General features: G+C 33.3%; 2 protein-coding genes across 4 annotated transcripts; both read right to left on the bottom strand.

Annotated features, from left to right (window-relative positions):
- Window positions 1–7,372: 7,372 nt before the first annotated feature.
- On the bottom strand, window positions 7,373–11,224 carry LOC8277683 (transcription factor bHLH117). Its single transcript, XM_048376991.1, has 2 exons — window positions 10,023–11,224; window positions 7,373–7,626 (listed from the first exon to the last, which is right to left on the bottom strand). Exon 1 carries the CDS (start codon window positions 10,764–10,766, stop codon window positions 10,032–10,034), a length of 735 nt encoding a protein of 244 aa, XP_048232948.1. The 5' UTR covers window positions 10,767–11,224; the 3' UTR covers window positions 7,373–7,626; window positions 10,023–10,031.
- A 141-nt stretch (window positions 11,225–11,365) lies between these two features.
- LOC8277361 (histone-lysine N-methyltransferase ATXR3) lies at window positions 11,366–25,351 on the bottom strand. 3 transcript variants are annotated; one of them, XM_015717209.3, is made up of 20 exons: window positions 24,798–25,348; window positions 22,038–24,635; window positions 21,850–21,906; window positions 19,946–21,130; window positions 18,360–18,733; window positions 17,720–18,277; window positions 17,532–17,632; window positions 16,245–17,286; window positions 16,085–16,156; window positions 15,294–15,404; window positions 15,080–15,180; window positions 14,340–14,439; window positions 14,147–14,242; window positions 13,864–14,031; window positions 13,627–13,752; window positions 13,485–13,538; window positions 12,968–13,215; window positions 12,773–12,881; window positions 12,345–12,647; window positions 11,366–11,875 (listed from the first exon to the last, which is right to left on the bottom strand). In XM_015717209.3, exons 2-20 carry the CDS (start codon window positions 24,505–24,507, stop codon window positions 11,699–11,701), a joined length of 7,452 nt encoding a protein of 2,483 aa, XP_015572695.2. In that variant the 5' UTR covers window positions 24,508–24,635; window positions 24,798–25,348; the 3' UTR covers window positions 11,366–11,698. The 3 variants fall into 3 exon arrangements, with proteins under 3 accessions (XP_015572695.2, XP_048232946.1, XP_048232945.1); XM_048376989.1 differs by having other exon boundaries at window positions 13,627–14,031; window positions 22,038–24,639; window positions 24,798–25,351; XM_048376988.1 differs by having other exon boundaries at window positions 13,627–14,031; window positions 24,798–25,351.
- Window positions 25,352–26,152: the final 801 nt, after the last annotated feature.

The raw sequence follows: 26,152 nt of genomic DNA, 5'->3' as shown, positions 1-26,152 counted from the left end.
AGTGAAGTTTATGACATATTTCTTAATTTTAAAGCCTTGGTTAAAAAATAATTCCCCACATCAATTAAATCTTTTCATTCAGATTGGATGGAAAATATCAAAAATTAAATAAATTTTTCAAAAACCATGGTATAATGATCAAATAGCTTATCCTTGTACTCATGAGTAAAAAGGAACAACAGAACATAAAATCTGTCATATTGTTAATTCGGGCTTAACCTTACTTGCTCATAGTCATACACCTTTTTGTTTTTGGCCATATATCTTTAATACTGTTATTTCTTTATGCCAACTCTTGTTCTTAAACAGAAGTCTCCATTTTTGTTTTTATACAAAAAGCAACCCAGCTTTGATTATTTAAGAATTTTTAGATACTCAATATTTCCTCTTTTCTACGCTTTTATAATGCCAATAAATTTAATTTTAGAACAAAATGATGTGCGCGTTTAGGACCTTCCCCCAGTCATTTTGGTCATAGGTGTCTTGATGTTGAAAAGGAAAAGATCTATATTGTAAGGCACATTCAATTTAATGAGCTTATCTATCCGTTTTCAAAAGCTAATTTTTATCCAAATTCCACCTCAAAATCGGACATAAGATCTTGGTTGGAGGTAATTGCATCTAAGTTATAACATTTCACATCTTATAGGTAAGGTTCATTATCATATCTCTTCTCCTCCTCTATCTCCTACTTCAAGTATATTTATTATCCCTTCTCCTTCTAATCCTATTTCAACTCTACCTCTAGTTCCCTATCCATCTAATTCCATCTCATCAACTCTGTCATCACCAGATAATCCAAATCGCTCCTCACCTACATCACTAAACAGTTTTAATCTTATTAAACCACTCTCCACTTTATCGATAGTCTCCTCACCTACACCAATTATATACTTTTCTCCTAACTGATCACACTCCACCAATTCTTCTTTATCCAAATCCCCTGGACTAAAATTAATTGTTGACCTATTAAAATAGAAAATTTTATTTATTAGATATAATATTCAGGTTTATGTTATAAATAATTAATGAACATTATTTCGACAATTGTTGAATATTTTACAGATAAATAATGAATATGTTGTAAGATGATATTACATTCAGTTTAATATTTATTAAAATATGAAATATGTTTATAAATTATTCCGAACTTAAATAGATAATACATAAAATATAATATATTTATAGTTTTAATGCACATGAAATAATTAATTAATGGACATATGTTAATTAAATAATAAATATGATATATGTTAATGCCTAAAATTAGTAATACCCATGAAATAGATAAGTTATGTTCAATGAATTAGGGTTAATGTTCATCTTTATTAGTGTATTAGTAAATAAAAAAAGTTAGTAACATAAATTTTTGAAATCATATTATTGAAATTATAAAAAAATTGAAATCAAATTATTTATTTTTTAAGAAAAATTGAAAGAAAAAAAATACATTTTTTATATTCATCAGTTACATATTTAATGTTCATAATATAGTAACCCTAGAATCATCAATTTCAGTTATTGGTAGATGATTATTTGTTTTAGTTTTACTTCAGAAAATAAAATCATTAAACTCTAATTTTTAAAAATTTATAGTAACACCACAATTACTTCTAGAAGAAATTAACAACCAATAAACATACGGACTCATCAAATAATAACAAGAAATTAGCATAATGAGTCGAATGGAAAAGATTAAATATAGACTTAGCTAGATTGGAGCATCTCTAACAACTCTCTATATGCATCCTTATTAAATTATAAATAGTTACCTCTTTATTTTAACTTGTCTTGAAATGCGTACATATTTCAACAATACTCTCTATTTTACTCCCTAGTTAACTTTTTATTAATAAATTAAACAGAAAGAAATAAGGAGTAAGAATATGACTCTTAAAAAAGATCTAAAAAAGCAAAAAAGATGAATGATATAGTATACTTAAGAGCCACTTTCTCTCTTTTTAAATTTAAGGAGAGAGAATGTGTTTCTTAATTATTTTAGAAAAGAAAAATAAATTAGAAAGTTTTTTAAAAGTTTAATTTTTATACATGCTCTATATAATAAAGAAAGAGCATGACTTAAGAGTTTATTGGGAATGCTCTTAGTATAAGCAACGCATAAAAAAAGAGGCGAACTGATTTATAATAATAGAGATTAATGATCATGAATAAGATAGCAGAATAAATAAGAAATAAGAGAAGTTCTTGATGGAAGGAGAAGAGAAAAATAGATCTGTCGAATTTGAATGGAGATTGAAATGAGAATGATTATTGAAAAAAAGGAGAGAGAACAGTTTTTGTTTCAAAAAAACGTGTGTTATGTGTTATATTACTTCAGACAATGAAAAATATAGGACGGACCATAATACATTGTAGTCCGAAGACTAGGATATAAAGACTAAATAAAATACATAATTAGTTAAAGATCATAACACCGAAAAAGAATACAAATCAGAATTATGCACTTACAATCTATAATGATAATGGAGTCAAATCTATAATTATTATAAGGTCATTTCATTTTTTACGAACCTCACAACATGAAAAAGAAAAACTACGGGCATTTAAGTGCAGAAATCATAGCATATGTTTATATATTTATATATATGTGTGTGTTTTCTTTTACTTGCTCAATTCGTAAGGTTCTCATTTTTTTCTTAATTAATGACCGTCCTAAGCTTAAGAGCAACAATAGGAAAAAAGAAAAAAAAACTTTGAAATTCTCGTATAGATACGAGAGAGAATATTATGCAAAACGGATAAGGTGGGATCGTGTAGGCATAAATGTGCAGCCGGGAAAGCATCGAAAAGACAGGAGACATTGAAAAAGAAACAAAAGAAAAAGAAAGCATTAAAAGGATGGATCTGTGTGCCATTTTCAAACCTTGTTTCAGTGATTTATGACAATCTGATGACTTTATAATTCTCATTACAGTGGACCCATTTTTACCGCTTATATACAAATGGTGCTTATTGTGTATAATCAATCGAAACGGCAATCCTTTTTATGGTGATCATATCATATGGGTATTGAAAAGTGTCTTCACAGTTATATAAAGACAAATGCCATGGATATAAGGAATTAGAGGCCATGTTTTGGTAACTACTTTGTCAAGCAAGCGTGTGTTTGTATAGGCTGCCACTCTTGGATTTTGGATTTTAGGGTTTAATTTGAGTTTTTCTTTGTTTTTTTTTTTTAATTTGTAAACAAAACCCTTTATTAAATATTATCCAGAATGATATCTATTTTCTTGATTTATAGATATTTTCTGTGGTCTATATTAGACCCTAATAAATCTTTTATCTCAATTATGAAATTATTTTGCAATTGGCCCAATAAGGACCCTAACTTAACTAAAACGTTAAACAATGTTAAAAATGCTAACGAGATAGTAAAACAAGTGTTGATATAGTGTAAGATTATAAATTATTTCTTACTTTTTAAAAATTATACAACGCGAAATTTTATTTTTTCTTTTACTTATTATTTATATTATGCTTTTAAATTTTTATACTATGCTTTTAAATTTTTTAGTTTAATAATAAAATAAACTTATAAAAATTAATATTATTATAATTATTATTTTTTATTTTGATACGTGTATTTATTTTTTATATATAAAATTTTTGTTTTTAAACTGTAATAAAACAAAGTAAAATTAATATTATATTAAAAATATTATTTTTGATATATCTTTTATATATTTATGAAAGCTAGTTCTTTATCCGCTTGTTGTACAATTATCGTAATTATTTTAATTATAAATAATAATATAAATTAAACTTATATATATAATTAATTTTTTAAATTTTATAATTAATTAAAATATTTAAAAATAATTATAAATTAAATATTTTTAGTGTCTTTATTAGTTTTTCATATTAAGATTTTATTAATATAAGAACATAAATTATAAATAAATTAATAGAAAAACTACAAAATTATGTATAAACTTGAATTTTACGGGTCAATAATAAGTATGTGTTAAAATATAGTAATATATATAAAAAAAAATTATTAGATTAGATAGATATTAATGTTTTTCTTGTTTATTTACATGTATTAAGATATTCATTTTATGTATGTTAATATCTATTAAATATAATATTCTATAATAATAAATTATTTTATATATTTAAATATTCATTATCTATGAATTTAATTTTTATTGCGGTTAATATGCTAGTTCATTTCATTTAATGTATATTCATCAGTGTTAATATTAATATTCATTATCTAGTACTGCAATGGTTATTATCTGTAATGTTAATCAATATTTTCAAATAAAGATATTGATTATTTATGGAAATTTTTATTGTTTTCGTGATGTATATTAAAAAAAATTATAATTGATATAAAAAATTATCATTTATATTTATAATATTTATTAGTTTGTCAATAGATATTCAACATTGATGAAAATCATACCTACTAATTCATTCAAATGAACGTATATAATATAGACATAACATAAATCATTCTCACACAATTGATAAATAAAAAAACATCAAGCTAAAATTATATTATAAATATTTATATTGTGATATACATATCTTTTCATCAAAATTAAGTTAACAAATTATTTTACATTTAAACAAATGAACATTCAACATATATTGAATGTACATAAGTTAATCAACCTTTAATACAAAATTAATGAACATAAATTATTTTTTAGAAAAAAAAATTACCTCAGGATCTAATGCGCGTCAGTGTTTGACGCAAGTGTAAAACTTAAAACATAAATTTTTGTACAAGTAAAATGTTGTCGAATGGAGCCCTAGGTCCATAAAGCTATATAGATAGAGGTTCATCTTACAATTTGCATACAAATTCAAATTATTATAACATGGACCCCGGTCCATAATTCTACATGGATCGGAGTCCATAATACATGTATAGTATATTTTCTTTCTAAAATGTGTGGTGTATTCTACTTTTAAAGTGTATAATATAAGAATTTTTATTCCAATTTCTTTATTATTTTAAAGATTTTAAATTATAATAAGATAAATTTATAAAAATTAATATTATATTAAAAATTATAGATAAACTTGAATTCTATGTATCAACAATAAATATACGTATCAAAGTTAAAAAATTTATGTGGCAAAATCTAGTAAAATTGTTATGTGTAATTACACATGTCTTTGAGTTGAATTTTAAAGAATTTTAAATAAATAGTTAGTGTTAATTAAGAAGAATTTAGACTTAATTAAGAGTTTACCATTATTTTAGTATTTTATTCATCTTTACTTGATTTTGAAATTTGTACTTAATTTTTAATAATTTTTTTTTTTTTTTTGCGTAAGAAAGTTTAAAAGGAGCCCTAGATGATCAAGAGAAATGTATCCTATCCACATATGAGCATGCTTATGCCCGTGTCACACGCTGGATAAAAATTAAGAAGCACGGTTTGACACACGACCATGTTCAAAGCCGTGTCTGCCACTGGACTCTGAAGAAAATAGCATACTGGGAGCGCACAGGCGTACTCCAAGCCATGCTTGCTTCCACTCATTTCAAAGAAGTTGTGAAAGCTCAGTACGATATGATACACATGCGTGTTCATACTGTGTCTGCTTCTGCCCAAGTTGAAGATATAATGATAGCACATGGGTGTGTGCCAAGCCGTGCCGAAAATAAGACGATGCAACATGGCTGTGTCGAAATAAAAGATAGTTTCTTTTATTGGAAACTCGAAAATTAAAAATAAATTAGGATTTTCATAAGCTGTGGTTATAAAAAAGGGAAGAGAATAGTTATTAGGATATCGAGAATCATTAGAAAAATAACTTTTAAAGACATACTCAAGGAGATAAAAAAGATTTGTACTAAGATTCAAGAGTTTGAATCAATTATTTCTTTCCCTTCTTTGATTTCGTTAATTATATTTTTGTATGTTGCCACAATCATGTGTGGCTAGACCCCTCTTAGGGTTTAGATTTGTGTAGCTATTTTATTACTTGTTTGGATTTTATTTTTTTAACAAATTAATTTTCAGTCAATTTTATGAGTTACTTTTACTTGTTCTTGTATTTAATTTTAGGCCCGATTAAATATATATTATTGAATAAATTATAGACAATGAAAGTTGCATAATTTATCAGCTCATAGACTTGTAAACTTAGGAACTTCAATCACGAAAATAGACGAGTCCTTCGAGGAATAATAAATTACTAAAGAACTTAATGAACCCTAGTTAATTGACGTGACTATGAAAATAGATTGTAATTGAATTTGGTATTCTTGGATGAGCTCGAAAAAGACTCTAAGTAATTTGAGTAATTTATCCTTGACTGAATTAATAATTTAAATTGTTAAAAGATTTTGTAATCCGAATAATAATTAGTAAAATAAATCCAGGCTCGAGTCTTATTTATTAGATTTTTTAAAAGAAATTATTATTAGCTTTAAGTTCTCTTTTCTTATTAGTTATTTATTTCAATTATAATTATTCGATTTTATTAGATTGTGGAAATAAAATTAGAGTTAGTACTTGGTATCAATCTCTTCGTAGGAACGATACTCATACTCATTCTATACTACTTGTTGCGATTCGTACACTTGCGGAATTTGCTTAATAAAAATATGTCAAAAAGTTTTTATATATATTAATATTTTTTTATTTATTTACATGTACTAAAATGTCTATTTTTATATGTATAATGTCCATTAAATGTAATGTTCTATAATAATTAATTTTTTTTGTATTGAAATAATTATTATCCGGGAACTTAATATTTATTATGGTTAATGTTTATGTTCATTTTGTTTGATGTATTATTCATTAATGTTAATATTAATGTTTATTATCTGGTATTGCAATATTCATTATATGTACATATAATGTTGATCAATATTTTCAAATAAAAATATTGATTATTTATAAAAAATTTTATTGTTTTTGTGATGCATATTGGAAAACTTTTACGATTGATATAAATATTCATCATTTATAGACATAATATTTATTAGTTTGTCAATAGATATTCATTATTAATAAAAATCATACCACTAATTCATGCAAATACAACATATATAATATAGACATAACATAAATCGTCCTTACACAATTGTTAAATAAATAAAAAATAAAAATAAAGTTATACTACAAATATTAATATTGTAGTACACATATCTTTTCAACAAAATTAAATTAATAAAAAATAAATATTTTAAATTTAAACAATGAACATTCAACACATGTTTAATGAATATTTAGTACAAAATCAATGAACATAAATTATTTTTTCTTTTTAAAATCATGTCAGCGTATGATGTGGACGTCAGCATCGTATATCATGTTAACACAAAAAATTTTTTACAAACAAAATGACACTGCATGAACCCTTAGTTTCACAAAGCTATATAAACAAATATCCATCTTATAAATTGTGATCTGAGTGAGTAATTTACTCCCTTTATTATAACCTCTAACTATAACTACAAATTCAGCTCCAATCTCATTCACAATCCTAGAAACCCTAACGCACCATTTTCCATTACAATGCTTAAATTTGGAATTATACAACCAACGGATTCGAGTTGAACAAATTGAAACCTTATCCTTTAAATTCGATAGAGAAATGCCAAGAATATGGCGTCATCTTCATATGGCTCACCTGCAAGAAGAAGAGTAAAAGAATGAGGTTCAATCTGGCTCCTGAAGTTTGTAGTGAAGTTTAATTTAATCTTTTTTAACCTTTTGAGTTAATTTAGTCCAAACTTTAATTCTCAGCTCGAATTGCCCATTTCGACGGGGAGTGTAACCCATTCTCTATACAAGAGGGTGAGTTGCTAAAAGATAAAAAATTAATAATTTTGACTAATTTTTTAATAATAAAAAATTTAATAGTCATTTAAAATTAATTTTAATTATTAAGTTGAATTAAGAAATTTATTTTTTAAAAAAATTATATATTTAAATTTCTAAAACTATAAAATAGTCTTTTTAAAAATCTAGTAAATTAACTTTTTTTATTTCATTTTAAAAATCAATTTTTAAAATTCTTTTAGGAAAAATGACTCATTCTCTAGTGGAATTTGAACTAAAATAACAAAATTTTGTACATAGCTCAAAAAGTTAAAAAAAAGTCAAGTTAAGCCCGAACATAAATATATTAAGATCACAAAAAAGAATAGGAAATTAGAAATGCAGGGCATGTATAACATAACTATCAATTGTGAGCAAGTATTGATACTTGAAGGGTTCAGGCTTCCTAGGGCTCTCTAAAAGCCTGAAAGAGCAGTAGTGGCAATAGCTTCAACGCTCAGCTTCCTCAAGCAAGTAGTAGAGCGACATTCTCTAAACGATTGAAATGCATGATCAGGAATGTCACAATCCAACCCAAAACCGAAGCCATATAAATAATCTACATTTGAGCTATCAAATTCTCAACAACCACAATCAATGAATTTAAGTTCAATGCTGAGGCAGTTAATTCAACGCTTCGTTCTAGCACAGCAAGGTGTCCTGCAAATGAGAGATAGGAATGGAGGGAGAGAGAGTTGGGTTCAAGAGACCAAGTGGAAAATACACCGATAAAGCCCATTGGCTCAAATGGATCCTCATCCTCTCCTTCTCCTTACTGCTAGATGATTGGAAAATTCGAAGTCACCAGGCTTAGAGGGTTTATGCCCCAAATGGAAAACGTGGTATTATTGAAATTGACGTTCTTCCACCACTCTCCCACACAATTGACACTTTGTTGATCGCTCGCTCGTTGTCGCGGTGCATCTCGCCTACACCGCCGGGCTAGGCTCATATTAAGACAAAATTTATTAGCCCATGTGAGCCGCAAGAAATAGTTGAAGGTCATTTATGGACCTTTGGCTATTTTCTGTAGGAAATTTTACTTTTATAAAATAAATTTGAAAAAAGTATAAAAAAAGGCAATATAGTTTGCTGCTTTTGCACTTAAGAGATTAATTTTTTTTCTCATAATAAAAAAAATCATGCGACTTAATATAAACTAATAAATTAATATATTTACTATCTTATAAAATAATATATTAATATAATATTCGTTGTCAATCACAATATATAACTAATTATATTAAATTTATGTTAAATAAAATTAATATATATTTTTTAATTTTATTAGAAATAAAATAAATTTTTTAAAAAGTTTATAGTATTTCTAGAAATATTTATAGTTGATTTGATAAAAAAAATTACCTATAAAAACATTAAAAATACTAATTTGTAAAATAATAAAATATAAGAAAACTAAACCACATGGTATTTCTTTATCACAAAAAATCACAAAAATTACAGTCTTCTAAATATAAAAAAATTCAGAGAGTAAAATCTAATTTTTTTGGGTTGATTTGAGGATATTTATAAAAAGTTATTTTTGGGTGTCCAAAAGAATTAAGAGGCAAGCCCAAAGTTGAAGTTATTTCTCCCTCTTATGGCCTTTTGGTTTGGACCAAAAAGCTAAGGAAATAGACATAGAAACCCCAGCTGAGTTCTTGGAAGGCCCAAGTGTGAGGTCACTAAGTTGGGTTTTCTGATCTAAAAGAAACTGGGCATATATCTTCTTTTATCTTTATTTTCTTTGTTACTATGGCAACGAACTAATGATATGCAAAACCATTTAGGAGAAGTGACCTGACCATTGAACAATAGTATCAATAACTTAATTGTTTATAAGCAGGCCAATGCCATTAGGCAAGAGCTTTTGCTTGCACTGAAGTGCAAAGATAAAGATAGATGGTGACACTAAGCATTTTTTATACATTCCCTTACTTTTGGCAGCGAGTAAAGAAGCTTTACAGACAGACATTGATCAAACACATTGAGATAACTTTTGCAAGGCTAGAAAATAAAACAGTAGATAATACCATAACTATATATATACTTAACAAAACTAACTAAGATCATCAAAAGATAACTAAGTTCCGCAAAGGATGTTCTTACACTTGTTCTCTGTTTCTAAGATTCCTCTTAGAAGTAATATAAAAGAGAGAGTAAAATGGTCCTGATCACAAAAAGAAAAAGAAAAAAAGAACATACCATCTTATATCAATTAGTGGAACCAAACATCATCAACTGTTGTTCCAAAGCAGCAACTTTGTTCAAAGCCAGCAACTGTTCAATAGAAAAGAGACAACAGCGTTGAGAGTAAAGTCTAGTTAGAGCCTCAGGAGTGTTCAAAAGAACCTGCAAAAGCTGCTGCCTGGTCAACATCCCCATAGCACCAAAGACACTACCAAGAGCACAAACATAATTATCAGTGTTAAAAGAGTGATGAGTTGATGTTGGGTCATCGAACAAGGGCATCGCTTGGAGAGCTTTAACTTGAGCTTGTAAGAAGTTGATATAGTTATAAGCTTCAGCAAGCATAGTAGCAGTGTCCATTCTTTTATCCCAAGGCATGAGTTTTTGTAAGATTCGAAACTTATCACCCATCGTTTGCCTGCACCTCTGCCTCTTGTTCTTTTGAGAAGGATTGGAGGAGAGAATACTGAAACCTTCAACTATGGAGTTTGACGTTTGTGGGTTATTAGTATGCGGGTTCAGATTAGTGAAAAGTGGGTCGGGCAACGGAAGGCTGGTTTCCTTTTTGGGGATTTTGAAGGTTTGGGAGTTGGAAGTGAAATGTTGAGCGAAAAAGGAGAAACTTGGAGGAGGAGAAGAAGACAAATGGAAAAGAGGTGTAGAATTAGTAGCCATGGAAAAATCGGAGGAGTTATATGAGGTTTCCTCGTCCGGTAACAGAGATGCAGAGGCAAAGCTCGACTTCAAATCTCTATCCATTTTTTTTCTCTTCTGTTTGTGCAGAGAGAAGAGAGGAACTGTTTATATTTCTTTCGTATTAATCCAAATAAAAACGAGAGAGAGAGAGAGAGAGAGAGAGAGAACACGTGGGGAAAGAGTATAGGGTGGCTAGGGATCGTACATCACAGACTAGAGGTTGGTTATAAGGCGGCGACACGGGAACCGATGACGATTGAGGGAGGTACTACCACTGCTACTCGTACAGCTGACAGCTGCTGCTGCCTCTGTGGCGTGCTCACCATTCTGTTGCCTTTATCTTTTGTCGTCGTTCATTTTTTCTTTTTTAAAGTGAAATGATATGGTGAGATTACATTACAGAGTCAATTCCGCGAGTAAAATGTCTATATATTTTAATCATAAACCACAATATAGCTATTCTTTGTTCTTCAAAAGCCTTCTCTGGATGCCTGTTTCAAAGTTTAGCACTAAAAAAAAACGGGACTAAACCTCATAAAATTAAGCACCAATAAGTAGGCAGTATGTTTTAAAAGATGCAAGTGGGGATGCTTGCAGCGGGAAGCATGAGACCAAAAATCTAAAGAAAAAAAGGTCAATATCAGAAAACAGCAAAAGGCGTGTGGTAATCAACATATTTGCTTCTTTTCATATTTTCACTTAAATTAGCGGGAGATAATTTTTCTTTAAAAAAATGCTCTCCTACCATTTAATGAATTACAAATTACAAATTAGAATTATAAAAGGAAAAAGAAAAAGAAGGTAAAACTAACTGTACAGAAGAATTGAGGAAGCAGCAGAAGGAATGCAATGTTTTGGAATGACCTATCAACTCCCGCGGCTAAAAAGGGTAGCTGTGAACTAAATTAGAGAAACCATTCCAAAACACGTATAGTGTGTGTGCTTGCCTAAAAGAAGTCCTGCTGCAGCTTTCCCGGTGCTGGAGTAAGTATGGTTCATCGATCCCACATTGCCTGGTATACTGTAGGTCTGTGCTTCAGCCAATGCACCATCTCCCTGTCTAGAGAAGAGTTGCTCAAAACGGCATCAAGCATTGGGCTGCCAATAACTTTTGGAGAACTCTTAAATGACCATATTTGGTCCTTGGGCCATGGCTTCTGAGGGTACTTCTCCTGCCAGATATCCAGCAACAAGATGAGTAACCATGCTATCACATTATGAAATAAGAAACTGCTATAGGACAATCATCTCAAGCTAATCCATGCACTGTCAAATTTCTTCAACCGAAATTTATTACAAAAAGTGCATTGCCCACTGAGCTGGCTTATGCACAGCATAATCCTATTCTTGAATCATTTCATGATTCAAATTACTTGCAAACCATGGATATCTTTGATACAGCCTGAACCACCTCAAGCCCGAAACTTAAGGAACATATGTATCACAATTTGCTTATTAATTTATTTTAATTATTCCAGAAAAGTTAAAGATGAAAAGAAATTTTTTTTGCAACAAGTCTGTTTGCCCAAGAATTCCAAATATAGCCAAGTATTTTGACACTCATGACTGGCTGGTTAAGAGGATAGAAATATCTTGTATTTAGCAAAACTACTTATGGCAACAGATGTATACAAGACTTACCATCCTTTCCAGCATAAGTTTCACAGTCCTTGGGCCATAAACTCGTTGTTGTGATGGCTTCTGAACTTTTGCATAGAAGGAACCTATGTCAGGTAATGACAAACACCCTCTACTAGCCTTAGCCAGGCTACAATCTGGTTCGGCATTGGTCTGGATATGCCAAAAGATCAACTGCCCCATACAATAATTTTCACCATATGTCTTCCTATATTCATGTATGCCTGCCCCCAACTTATCAGCATACTTAGGACCCAAGTCAAGCGGACTAATGTGAACTGGCGGAGAAGTAAATGTATCATACTCCTGCAGTAAAAGTGAAGTTACTTGAACATTAAACAAAGAACAAATGATGATGCTGACAAAAAAGTTACAAGGCAGATGGTGCCAATAAAAGTAGATGTTAGGAGACTAGAAACAAAATTACTCACCCGAACTCTGTAGAAGCACCTTGTATAAGCATAAACATGGATCAAATCAGCTGCAGCATCATGCCGACACTTGTATGTACATGGAAGGCTCCGGACTTCATCCCTCAACCTTCAAAAGAAATTTCAGGTTCCATAATGGATATGTTAGCAAAAGCATAAACATGAAAAATTAAAGAAACTATGTATGCTGCTCACCACAATAACGATTTCTGAAGTTCTTTCCGAATGTTATCAGAATTTAATGGATCACGTGCACAAATCTTAGACTTGAGATCATTTAGCACATCCACTTCCACGTGAGGAGCCATGCACTGAAGAAGCTCATCAACAAGTGATCCCTCCTCTTTCCAGATGAAAGAAACAGTTTCTTCAGGACTCAGCCTCTCCAATGGAGGTGGAGCTTTCTTTGGGTCACCAAACAGGGATCTCATCACATATCTCACCTATATAGAACATTCAAAACAAGAAGTTAAAGAATTTTCTCCAGTGAAGAGACCTAGAATAACCATGCCAAGGCAGAAAATATCGCGAATAAATGTTTGACACAATTTACTTTTAATTTAGAACCTATAATTGTGGCATCAAGGCTTTGAATCATTTGTATTACGACTTTATGGTGCAAAATACATTTATCATGCTCATAGATGAAGGCGTACAGAAAAGCGTACAGAAACTATTTGTTTTCTCACATTAAGTGAAAGAAGGTACCAACCTTGTCAAGAGTTACTGCCAGGTTTTGAAGCCTCTGATTATAGACACCTTCGGCCTGCCTCGTAGAAAAGCATGAAAGATGAGCATCCAGAACCTCTCAAAGTGAACTCAATGAGTGCATATTAAGAAAAGCATGCACTTACCTGAACCTCAGCATCACTTTTCTCAACTTCAAGACATATATCTGAAAAATATTTCCTTTTTTCTTCCAAGTTATGCCTTAAGATTTCCTCAGGAAGTTTCGTTCTCTCCAAATTAATGAATCGAACCTTCAAAAAAATGAAGGTCAGAAAAACGAAATGAATAAAGACCAGCTCAATGAATTTTTCCAAGAGAAAATGGTAAAGCACAAAAACATTAAGATGGCAGCAAAGACACACCAGACGAGCAGAATAAGCGACGACCCAATCTGGCAACCCACCAAGCAAACAACTGCCTAGTCCAGCTCTCCCCAAGTCAAGATAATCTTCTTCGGAAACAGAATTCAACTCACAAGCTTCAAGCATTAAATGATGTCGATCCAGCATGGCATGCCACTCCTTTAGCACCTGATAAATAACAATACCAATTCAATTGAAAATTAGATGGCTTTTGAATTAAAATTGGAAAGTGCTCTTGAAGCTCAATCTGGTGCAACTTCCACAAAAAGACAAAGTTATGTACCTTCTGGAAAGCCCCTTCACCAGTCAAATTTAAGTAGCTGCCACGACAAACTTGACTACCACACAAACAAACAGATGCTTCATATTCTTCCTTACTCTACAATATAAAGAGCAATCATCAATCCCAAAAGAAGTCAAGGTGAAGTATTCTATTCTTCGGTATAAACAAAACTCATAGGCAAAAAGATATCTACCTCTGTCACAGAATTGTAATCAAATGTGATCTCCTCGCCATATTGAATTTCTCGTACAGTGTAGATCCCGATCTGGTACTGACCATGTACAGCAGTAACTCTGCGTTCAAGAAATTCAGGATCTAACTAAAATGACCAAAAGATGCAAATATTCCACTAAAAATCAAGCTTAGCAAGTTCTTCAATAAGAAAATAATTCATTCAACCAACATATAGTACAAACAGATGGAGCATTATCCCATTATTTAACTTTAGAAACATTTTTCCTTTAGTTACACCAAAAAAACAAACAGAAGAAGAAGAAGAAGAAGAAGAGGAAAAGAACCTAATAATTTATTATAGGTTGAAATTCAATAGTCCACTGAAAGACTTGTTTCATGCAAAAGGATTCTGACAAACAAAAAATACCAGAAAAATATAGAAGAACTTCTACCCGATACGAGAGAAGTGACACCAACCAATTTTAACCCGGTATCACTATTTCTTTCATGCCTCGAGAGGTAAAAAGCCAATAGAATTATCTAATTCCGCCAAAATAATGTCATCTGAACTATATTTCTTTGTTATTTCCAATTTCCACACAGTTCCCTGCATCCTTTGCTAGTGGCACAAAAAGAAGGTACTCATAACAATTGAAGCCTACTTAAATCATAACAGTGTGTTTTAGTATGTTAGAACATTCCCTTGCAATTTTCTTTCACTCAGGCCAGAAAGATCTACAATAAGAGAAGCAAACTCACTTCGCTTCACAATTAGGTCTGCATGAGTGACAAATTCGACTTGCATAGTTTGCCTTGTGCATAGCATCAACCACCACCAAATCATAACCATCAGCATCCCCCTGCCAAATGGTAACAATAAATTAGATCAAAAAGGAAAGAACAAAAACGAGAATAAAGTATGACAAACAAATAGTACTGAAGCTTTTTTTTTTTTTTTTAAAAGAAACACTACCTTTGGCCTCTCTAGGTAAATATTATAAAATTCAGGAGCAGGATCTTTACTATCTTTCTGCAAGGACCGGATGCCATCTTGCTTCTCGAACCATTTCCAAGCAGGATAAACCTATAAAATTGATTTTCCAAGTAGGGAAAAGAAAAGGAAGAAAATAATTTCATGTCATAAATATCAAAGAAATTCTATTTTAAAACAAAATTAGAAAAATAAAATGTAACACGTATGTTAAACAATATGCTCATCGCCTACTAATATAAATCCAAATTCCATGCTTTCAAGTAGACAACAGATGATAGTTGCACATTTCAATATCAAGCACCAGACGTATTACATTCTAAATTCCCTACCAAAATTTTTTAGTGTTGGGTGTCTGAGCCATAAACATCTCCATGCCACTCAAATTACAGGATAAAGTATCAACAAGTCCTTGCCCCTCATCGAATAGCCTGTACACTCTACTCCAATAAATGTCCACAATAATACAGCCACCTCAGATTTTTACTTCTGATGACTATTATTAGGCCTCATGCAATGTGCAGTTTGCTTAACACTTGGTCATGTTTGTATTTGCTGCAACTTCCTCCTTATTCTTTATCATTTAAATTAGAGCTCAAAGGCTTGGGTGGTATGTATTTAATACACACAAGTACTCACTTAACTATCCTATATCAAAACATAGATAAGCTGACATTTTAATGAAGGCAACAAAATTTAAAATTTTGCAAAACATCATTCTACCATGCTAAATGCTTCTAAAAAGTAACTTTTTAACTACTTTGCATCTGTACCTCTCCCAGAAACTCCACAACAAAATCGTCTTCTGCAAAACCACCTTCTTTGTTGCAAACAACACCAAGCCCCTAACAAAAAATAGTGAAAGGGAAAGAGTAAGGAACAGATCAAGGAAGCATTATTAGGCCCATAGTGTAAAAAGATGATGCCCCATACCTTCCTGTAAGCAACATAGTTATCATCACGACGACTATCTATTGCCTTAAGGATGCCCTGACAAATTTTCATTGTCCGTACATCACAGTCCTCTTCAGCAGCTGCTTCGATTTCTTCTATAATGGGCTTCAAAGGATACTTCATTGGAGTGTTACCAGTACCAGTGAAGCGCCTGACTTGCTTATTGAGAGTTCGAAGGAGCATATCTTCAATAAACATGTGCTTGTCTGATAGAGTCCAATCCAGTTCTTCAGGCATTGAGTCTAGTAAAAGATTATGGGTATAGGGATCAATTCCATAAACTTCTTGTTCTAAGACTTCATCTCCAGGCTGCTTTCTAGGTTTATACTCCTTAACTTCAGGAAGCTCCATATCCTCAGTACCATTTTTCTGTGCGTCAAGCTTCTCAGCATAATCATCTGGCAGGGCAACACACATCTTCCGCTGCACATCCTCCTCATCTGCTACAATAACGTACTGATCTATAACCTCATATTTCCTAGTAACAGGAGGAACCAGGCTTGCTTTTGTCATGCGAGCACCCCATTCACGCTCATCTATCATGGAATCTAAAGCCTCATCCTCCATAAAGAATCCACCCCCTCTCGACTCTCCGATTCGACCTTCTAATCGGATATCCAGATCACTTTCTGTATCTGAGGAAGTACTATCGCTCTCACTCCGGCCATCTTCAGAAGACTTGTCAAGTCCATCAGAAGTTTCACTTCCAGATTCCATAGATTTTCTATTCAATTTGGACAAGCGTCTTCTGATTTCCCGATCAGATGCATATTCTCCGTAATCAAAACCACCATTTGAAAATGTACTGCCATTATTCCTGTTAGCATTCTTCTTATCAATGAGTAACTTCTTCTTAGATTTCATCGAAGCACAGCCTAACCCTGCAGACAAATCATCTTTCCATGACTTCATTAGTTCATCTCTTTCGTAAGAGAATTTAGGACTATCTTCCAAATGGGAGGCAAGTTTGAGAAATAACGAAATAATGTGATTCATGTCTCCAGCACCCCGATTCTTTGCTCTGCATCCAGTGATAAATATACAAGTCAAATTGAGAATGGAGTAAACACCAATAACTGGGAAAAGGTAAAACAAGGATAAACATCCACAGCACATGATGTGTATACATAAATGATGGCTTAGCTTTGTCATAATTATAGCACAAACAATTAAGTATGTACGATGGGTGGAGAGAATAGAGGAGAGCATGTTTAAATTTGCCCGTTTGGAAACTTATGCATACTACAATTTCAAAGACAGACTTACTTAATCGCATCCCTGCACATACGACTGATATCCTCCTTTACAGATCTTAAACCATGCCCGAGGTAGTAACCACTTTTCATTCTATCCTCAATTTCCGCTACCTGATTAAGGAAAAGATAAAAAGGAATATTAATTCGAGCAAATATGTAAGACAAGACATCTCAATAAAAGATAATTATTAGCAGTACCTTGGGCACAAAAAAATCAAAGGTATTTTCTTTCATGATGTCCTTCAAGCCGGACGCAAGGAATCCCTCCATCCTCTTGTAGCCAGATTCGGATTTCTTAATGGCCCATCGCCTCACACGAGCATCTCTAGATACAATAGATGATGACCTTCTAGCATCAAACAATTTTGAGCGCTTATACAAACTCCGTCGAAATAATTGATTTGCTGAGTCCCTCTTGTTCACACTATCAAAATACTCTTTCAGATCACCAAAATCATCAGCATCACTACCCAAACCCTTAGTTTTGTAAAATGTAGGAGTTCTCTCACTGATATGTTTAAGGCTCCGTATTTTAGAAGATGACTCCTCAATGATTCCTATACCACGCGAACTTTGAGTCTTGATCCATCTCACATCAGGAAATTTAAGGGCCAATTCCTTGAATTGGCTGCAACCTCTAATGTCAATAGAGGATAAACAAGGGAAAGCGCGAAGTATATCTTCAAGTGATCCAGGAGTAATATTCATGCAGCCAACCAGCACCATCGAATTTATTCTTTCTTTGTTATAACCATTCTGCAAGCAAATAAATATGTTAATCTGGAAAATTTAGAAAACCTGACCACAACTGGTAGAGCAAAATCATATAATTACTTACCAGGATATTCCAGATCATTGAATCAGTGCAGTTAGAACCCAAATGTGAGAAATCAACTTGTCTTGAAATATCCTTATAAAAACTGACAGCAGCTCTCCAGTGCTTACAAGTCAAAGAAGCAAAGACAAGGGATCTCATGTCAGATCTCATATAATGAAAGACTCGTGCCAGCATATGACCATCCAATAACCCCCAGCTTCCCAACTCACTGTCTGAGCATTCACTATTTTCCCCGTGAAAAATAGAATCACCACACAACTCCTCGAAAGTGGTTTCATCCTTTTGAATGCTTTCCACATCTTCGTCTATAAAATAATCATCGTCGCTTCCATCAACCTGAAGCCGGGCTCTTTTGCTAGAACGTCCATCAATTTCTGAAATTGAAGAAAAGAGCCTCAAATGATTACAAATTGCAAGCTATAGGAATAGCATATACATGTATGAAATATAAAAAAGGAAGCAGAGAAGAGCATGTATAAACGCATAGAGAAAAAATATGGCTAAGAGAAAATCGATCTAGCCTAATTGAAGCATCAGCATAAAGGATTTTCAGGAATAGATAGTATTAAAAAGAAAGGAAAGAAGAAAACATTGAGGATAACATAAAGACAATAGTTAGAAATTAGCATAGGTAATGTAAGTGCAATCAGAGAGGGAAAAAGACGAGAAAAGAAAAAAATCACAGTTAACTGAAATCAAATTCATCATAAAACAAGGATGGAGAGCCACCCAGCTGAAAGAATGAAAAACAATGATTTCAAAACCCCACATTTAGGAATACAGACATACATAGCTACAGTGAAAAGGAAGGCACGTAAGGTCGTCTCAGAAAATGCTTCAAAATAGTGATCTCTAACCTCTTTTAAGAGAACTTAATGAACACCAAGGAGCTTAAAGCTAGATGAATGAATTGTGCAAAATATTATATGGATGAAGTGGAAAGAAAGGTTATGCTAAGGAAAACTGTCAGGTACTGCCAGTTGAATACACATGAGAGAACGCTACAAAATTAACAATAGTCACTCGGTGATTGGTGAAATCATAATTACAACTTTTCTATCTGTTCTTCCCTGTCACTCCCTAAATGTGATGCTAATGTAAAATTTCAATGAAACCATTGCATGCTATATTATCAATCTGAGAGTTTTGGAAACTGTCCATCTCAATTTGGAAATAAATAAAATTGAAAGGATTGGCTTTAACTGCAAATTTGACTAAAGGTTTGGATTTTTTACGTTAATCCTAAGACTAACCAAATTATTAGTCACATATGCCACAAGCACATGCAACAAACAAGAATTATGAAACTTATTTAATTAGCACCAATTCATACATTATTTAGTCTGCACATTACATTGGATTCTTTTCAGCATATAACTGTTAGCAAAAAATATGGATTAGAAAAAGATGCATATGCATTCAAAAGAGAGGAGAGAGTTAGATCAGGTAAGTTTTTCCTAGGAAACGTTTTAGCCTACTACTGAATCAATTATTTGTTCACTGGCAGGCCTTGTACAAAATTACTGTTGCTCTTCAGTAAATTCAAAAAGGCATCATTAGTCTTATTTTAAGGAATTAATCCATACCTGATTTTCGGTATATATGACTATCGACCTCCTTCTTAGGCTGTTTAGCATTGATCCAAGGATCCAATACATCATTTATAGCAGCAGCAAACTCCCGGCTCTTGAAAGATTTCATTACCAATTCATGCAGCTTCCCACGGGTATAACCAATGAACTGTGGATGCTGGCAATGAAATGGAACTGAATTTGCATTATTTTCACTATTCGCAGCACCCTGCGATTTTGAAAGAGTTGTTGAAGAATCACCAGGAAGTGCAACTGTCTCCTCTTGAGTTTTAAAAGTGGCTTCAGAAGACCCTGTGACAGGGGTAACTGGAACCCATACTCGATCAAATTTTCTGAAAACACTACTCCATTTTTTAATAGCACCTTGACTTGCCAAGACCTGAAGCTCAGAAAATGATGAAGGCCCTTGTTCATGCCCAGAACCATCCAGGTAGTACCACTCACCCAAATGTAGCTGTAAGTCATCCACCGTGCAAAGACGGTCTTTGGGAGTGTTAACGAATGAAATTGACTTCCAAGAACTGTGAGAATCTTGATCAATTTTGGATTGTGAATCACCTTCTGCCGTCAATCTCTTCACATCATTAGCAGCAGAGTACATCCGAGAAGACCTTGAAGGGTACCTTTCCTTTCCTCGAACTTTTATACGCGGTTCTGAAACAAATGAACCATGGTCCTTTACAACACATGCATTTATCCTGACCACTGGTAGCATAGTCCCCTTCACCCCTCTAACTACAGATGGCTTAGCAAGAGTAGTTCTGCTAGCACTACCACATTCATTCCTTTCATCGGTGCAGGAGAAAGCCCAAGGTGGCAGGTCAAGCCTTCGACTTTGAGAAGGATAATACAAATCATCTTTCCTATGCCACCGAGGGTCCTCTGTCCCTGATTTTGGCATTTGGCACAATGGATAGCCATCACTAAGGACAAATTTCCTTCTAGAAAATCTATCTTGGACATTCTCATCATTCCTCTTCCAATCCCCACCTTTGCACGACCATCGGCCAGAAAACCAGTCGGCAGAATCTGCAAAACAGGCACAGCTTTGATCCCTATCAGAGGTTGCACTTGAACTCACTTCGACAGCATCATTTGGTTTCAAGTCAGAATATCTTGATGGTTCATCATTACTTTGACCAAATTGTTCTGCAACACAAGCTTGATTCCAGCTGAGAGCTGTGTATGAAGAATTCAAACTCGTTAACGGGTGTGAAGTTAATATCTTTTTGCACAGATATGTGACTTGCATTTACAAAGATCTTCAATGAACTTTATTATATCTAACACCAGAAAGCAACAAAAAGCACTGCTCCATTTTTATTCAATTGTACAGTATAGAATGACTGCATATCCTTATTTAGATTTCTGCAAATTTTGACCTGCTACCTTTCTAGTAATAAATGGGCAAGAGCTACAAGAGATTATGATGAATTTATGAATTGAGGTCCTGCCAAGATCAAAGAAATTTAAAGCTTCATAGATGAGGCCAGAGCAGTGAAACATTGTATAATTACTACAATAACTCCTTACATGCGATACAATTTGTTTATTTTTCCAACCAGTAGTTTTTATGGGCACCCATTGAAATTTAACTGATTCCCAGCTTCCAACTCTAAGATTAAAACAAACTGATTTCACTTTACTCCCCAGAAAAGTACTAGACCATCTCAGCAATGCCAAAATGGCACAACATGTGAAACTGTAATGTCATATAACATCTAGACTGAGGACTGATTTCACAATTGACAGAACACAAGTCTCCAGCACAGCCAAAAAAGATGGAATGGTAAGTAAAAAGAAAATCCAAACCAATTCCAACCAAGAACCAAATTGATCCAAGAAAACTAATAAATAAAGAAAGATTAAAATATTAAGACATTTAAATGTACAGTTACCTTCTGATTGCCCACATCTTTCCCATGGCACAAGCTCAAATGTCGTTAGCAAAACTTCTGCAAGATGATAAAAGTAGGAAAAGAGTAAGATATCTTCACCAGAAAAAATATCCATATATATCAATAACAAGACACAGAAATTAAATATTAGGAGGGCCGAAAAAGGCAAATTTAAGAGACAGAAGTACCTCCTATAGTCTCTAGTTCTCTCCCAGGAACAATAGTATAACCCTCCAACAGAGCTCCAACCCTTTGGTCAATATGGAGATCTTCTAAAGGTTCAGACAGAGCAGCATTGTCATTAAGGCAGCCGAGGGGCTGTGGCAAAGCCATTGATGCTTCCTCACCATTCTTATAACCAGACTGCCCCATATCTCCAGTATCTGCCAATAGATTACCAGGTGCCTCTGGGGGGCTCACTAGCCGAGTCACAGTGTCTGAGACAATAGATGGGAAATTCGACGCAACTAATGGTGAAACTGCATTTTCAATGGTTACCCACCTGTCACTATCCAAATGCTTGACCAAGTGATCAGCCACGAGAACTCCCCCATCCACAAGTGCCTTGAGGTCACATAACTTTGAAGGTCCACATTCCAGGCCAAAATAGTCAAGGTAAAACCATTTTCCTGTTGAGGAATCAGTAACTGCCGGGACATGAGGTGGTGTGTCACATATATCCATATCTTCCTCCATAGATAAAAGTTCTTCAGGAGGAGGTCCATCAACAGGAAGAGACTCTTTGACATCCATGACTGGACTCTGAGTTTGTGCCTCTTTGAGAGAATCAGAACTTGCATTTTTCTCTTCCAGTCCAGTAATATTATGCACATCGTTTCTGTCTTGAGATTCTTTGACTATGAATTGGGAATCTCTTTCACTACAGTCTTTCTGGTTGAGTTTATCCTCCTTGCCTTTATTAGCATTCTGCGAATTCCGCTTCTCACTTACACCACCTTTCCGGCTTGCTTCTCTATGATTATTGGGCCTACCTCGATCAAGTGGGGAACGCTCCAGAAAGTTTGGAGTCCGATCCCTGCAGTCATGGTACCGGTCCTGTGAGGACCGTTCTGAATGAGCAGGACTTCTTCTATAATCATAATGCCGGCTTCGGTCATATGGGGATTTATCCCGTGCATATGGAGACCTCTCACGTACATATGGAGACCTCTCATGTACATAAGGAGACCTCTCACGGCCATAGGGTGATCTCTCACGGACATAGGGTGACCTCTCGCGGCCGAAGGGTGATCTCTCAAGCCGATATGGGGATCTCTCACGACGGACAGGACTCCGATCCCTATGGTCATAGTGACGGGCTCTTTCACGTGGGGACCGCTCAGAATGCCCAGGACTGCGTTCATGCCTATCATAAACAACTTTGGAAGACAAAGTGGGTTCATGATGCCTGGAGGAGTATTTGTCTAATGAAGATATTCTTGAAGAAGTAGTAGAAGAGTTTCGATAGAATCTTTCAACAGAGTGACGAGAATAGTGTTCTGAGTGAATAGGACGAGCAGTATCCTCAGAAAGTCTCCTGCTTTTAGAGCATGCATAATCCCCATAATCCCCATAATGTTTGCGCTCACTGCTATCAGAGTCAGCACCATATCGCTTCAACCTGTTACCAGAAGTGTAATCTCTCCCATGATTCTTGCCATTGCTGTATTCACTTTTATACATGCTTTCTTCATCCAAAATCTTTGAACTGATTCTTATATTTCTCTCCAGGCCACTCTCCCACCGGGAGGAACTTTTACTGTGCTGGCTGCTCCCACTCCGACTAAATTCTTTCCTTCTATAAATGTCTTCATTGGAATACTTTCCAGAAGGTGGGGTACGCTCTCTACTAATGTCATACTTGGTACGGGATTTATTATAACCCAATTCTTCTTTATTATGCCATCTATCCGGTATGAACTCCCCTTTTTCAATTTCATCTCTGGAAAAGTCCCCTTTCCTCCATCTGCCTGAAACCGCAGTACCCTCTCCCTTCTCTATATCCCTTTTCCTCCATTTATCAGCAATAACAATCTCTCCCTTGTCAATTTCAGTTCTCCTAGTGGTCTTCTCTGGCGGAACAAATTCCCCATTCTCAACTTCTGCTGCTTTTGGTGGCCACTTCAAGGTCCCCAATTCACCCTCTTCAACTTCCTCTTTGTTGTTATTTTGCACCTTGTTTTCAGCAGAACTCAAACCGACATTGTTGTCCGCTTCTTTGCTGCTACTCTTTGCTTCTTTCTCCTTGACAGTAACCTTTCCCTCTTTGCTGGCTTCTTTTACCTTGTTAATAGTTTTAACTGCCTTCTCAGCTCCCAATTGACTCTTGTCTGCTACTACTTTCTTCACTGTAACAACCTTCTTAACCTTAATTACCTTCTTCAATACTTTTTTGGGCTTCGAATTGACCCCGTTGGTAGTGCTGTTGTTATTGGTATTTACATTGCCACCGTTGTTTTTATTATTGTTGTTGTTGTTGTTGTTGTTAATGTTGCTGCCTGTGGTGCTAGTGGTGGTGGTGGTGGTGTTAGCTTTGCTTCCGCTGCTGCAAAGTGTTGTTGTCGCTGCTGTTGCTGTACTTGTATTGTCCTGAATTGGAAACCTCTCCATGATACTATTATGCTGCAAAGGCATGCATGCCACACCTCCATCGCCCATGGAAATCCCTCCTTCTAACCCTACAAGATTCACTCCAAACCCTAATTCTCCCCTTCCCCGGGGCTATTGATGCTCATACTGCGACAAATTCTCTTCCACTTCGCTATCCTCCGCTCCAATTCAAAACCCTAACTTCAACAAATCAAAACATTAACCCAATGTAGGGTTCCATTAACACATTTAACCAAACCACTTTAATAAATGAAAAAGCGCATTTAATTGTATACGCTTGAAATGAAACCCTAGGGTTTCCAAAGAGAAGAAGAGAAAGAAAGTGAGAGAAAAATTACCAGGAAAAAGAAAAACAATTAACTGGAATGATAGATCGACGAAGAGACCTTCACAAAGCTGTGAATTCGAAGAAAGCAGATCGATGAAATAACAGCTTAATAGAAAGAAATCTCTCTTGTTTCTGTTCTCTCTCGCGCTCTCCCTCTCTCTCGTTCTCTAATCCCTGTGTTTGTCTTTATTTTTTTATTTTTGTTTTTATTTTTCTGTTTATGTTACTTATATTGATTATTATTATTATTATTATTATTATTATGCTATTGTTATTATTTATACATCCTTCTTGCTAAAATCTTTGTGTTTCTCTCGCTCGTCCTCGTCTTGTGTTGATGTTGGTCTGAAGGGCGAAAACTTCGTGCTTATTTTCTTTTTCTTTTTCTCTTTTCATTTATATTTTATTTTTTTAGTAAATTTTCTCAATTTTTTTGTATAGTGTATTTATTGTTCTGATGACAAATATATCAAGTTACGGAATTGCCCCTAGGATATATGAAATGCGTTTATGGAGAGCCCGTGGAGGCGCAGATTAACATATTTAAAAGATAGGAGCTGGCCAGGTCGTTGACTGGGCTTATGACTTGGCTTAAAGTGGGTCCAAGCGGTGTCTCTGTTTCTAAAAGTAAATCTTTTATTAATATATATTATGTTTTTATCTTTTATTAAAGATTTTTAACAAACATCAATTTTTAAAAGTAATTTTTCAGACTGTAAAAACAAAAACAATAAAATCATTTTAATTTTCTAAGTCAATGTTATCAAATATTAACATTCTTATTAATATATATAATTTTTAAATTTTACAAACTATATGTATAAATTTTTATTATAAAAATAAAAATAAATATTCACTAGTTTAATTTTTAGTGAGTTAATAATATTGAAGAGTTCTAATATTTATATTTTATTTTAAATTATTTTTATTTTATAAAAAAATTTTGAATAGCTTTTTGAGTAACTTTTGTAAAATATTTAAAATTAATTTAATTATTAATTTTAAATTTGAATGAGGATAGAAAAATCTAAAGATTACCAATTTTGTATAAAAGTTCTTTAACTCTAGCAAAAGAAATCACCGCTGCACATGTATTATTTAATTTAATGATTATCAATTTTAAAAGATTTAAATTATAATAATATTTATTTTTAAATAAATTTTAATATCCATTTTAATGATTTAATGTCTAATTATTAAATTAAAGGTTCCTTAAAACCATCCCAATAATAACTTCGATAGAACATTCCTGCGAAGTAAAAAAGAAAAAATTGTTACATATATTTTCTTTAAAACAAAGACAAACGAAATGGATGAGTATATCGTTGAGAGTTGTGCTGGGTCCATGTGTTATTGTAAGAACAA

This window comes from Ricinus communis, chromosome 7 (assembly GCF_019578655.1).
Source record: "Ricinus communis isolate WT05 ecotype wild-type chromosome 7, ASM1957865v1, whole genome shotgun sequence".
Classification (NCBI taxonomy): Eukaryota; Viridiplantae; Streptophyta; class Magnoliopsida; order Malpighiales; family Euphorbiaceae; genus Ricinus; species Ricinus communis.
The sequence above is the reverse complement of the archived record's forward strand: the minus strand, read 5'-3'. Positions and strand labels throughout refer to the sequence as shown.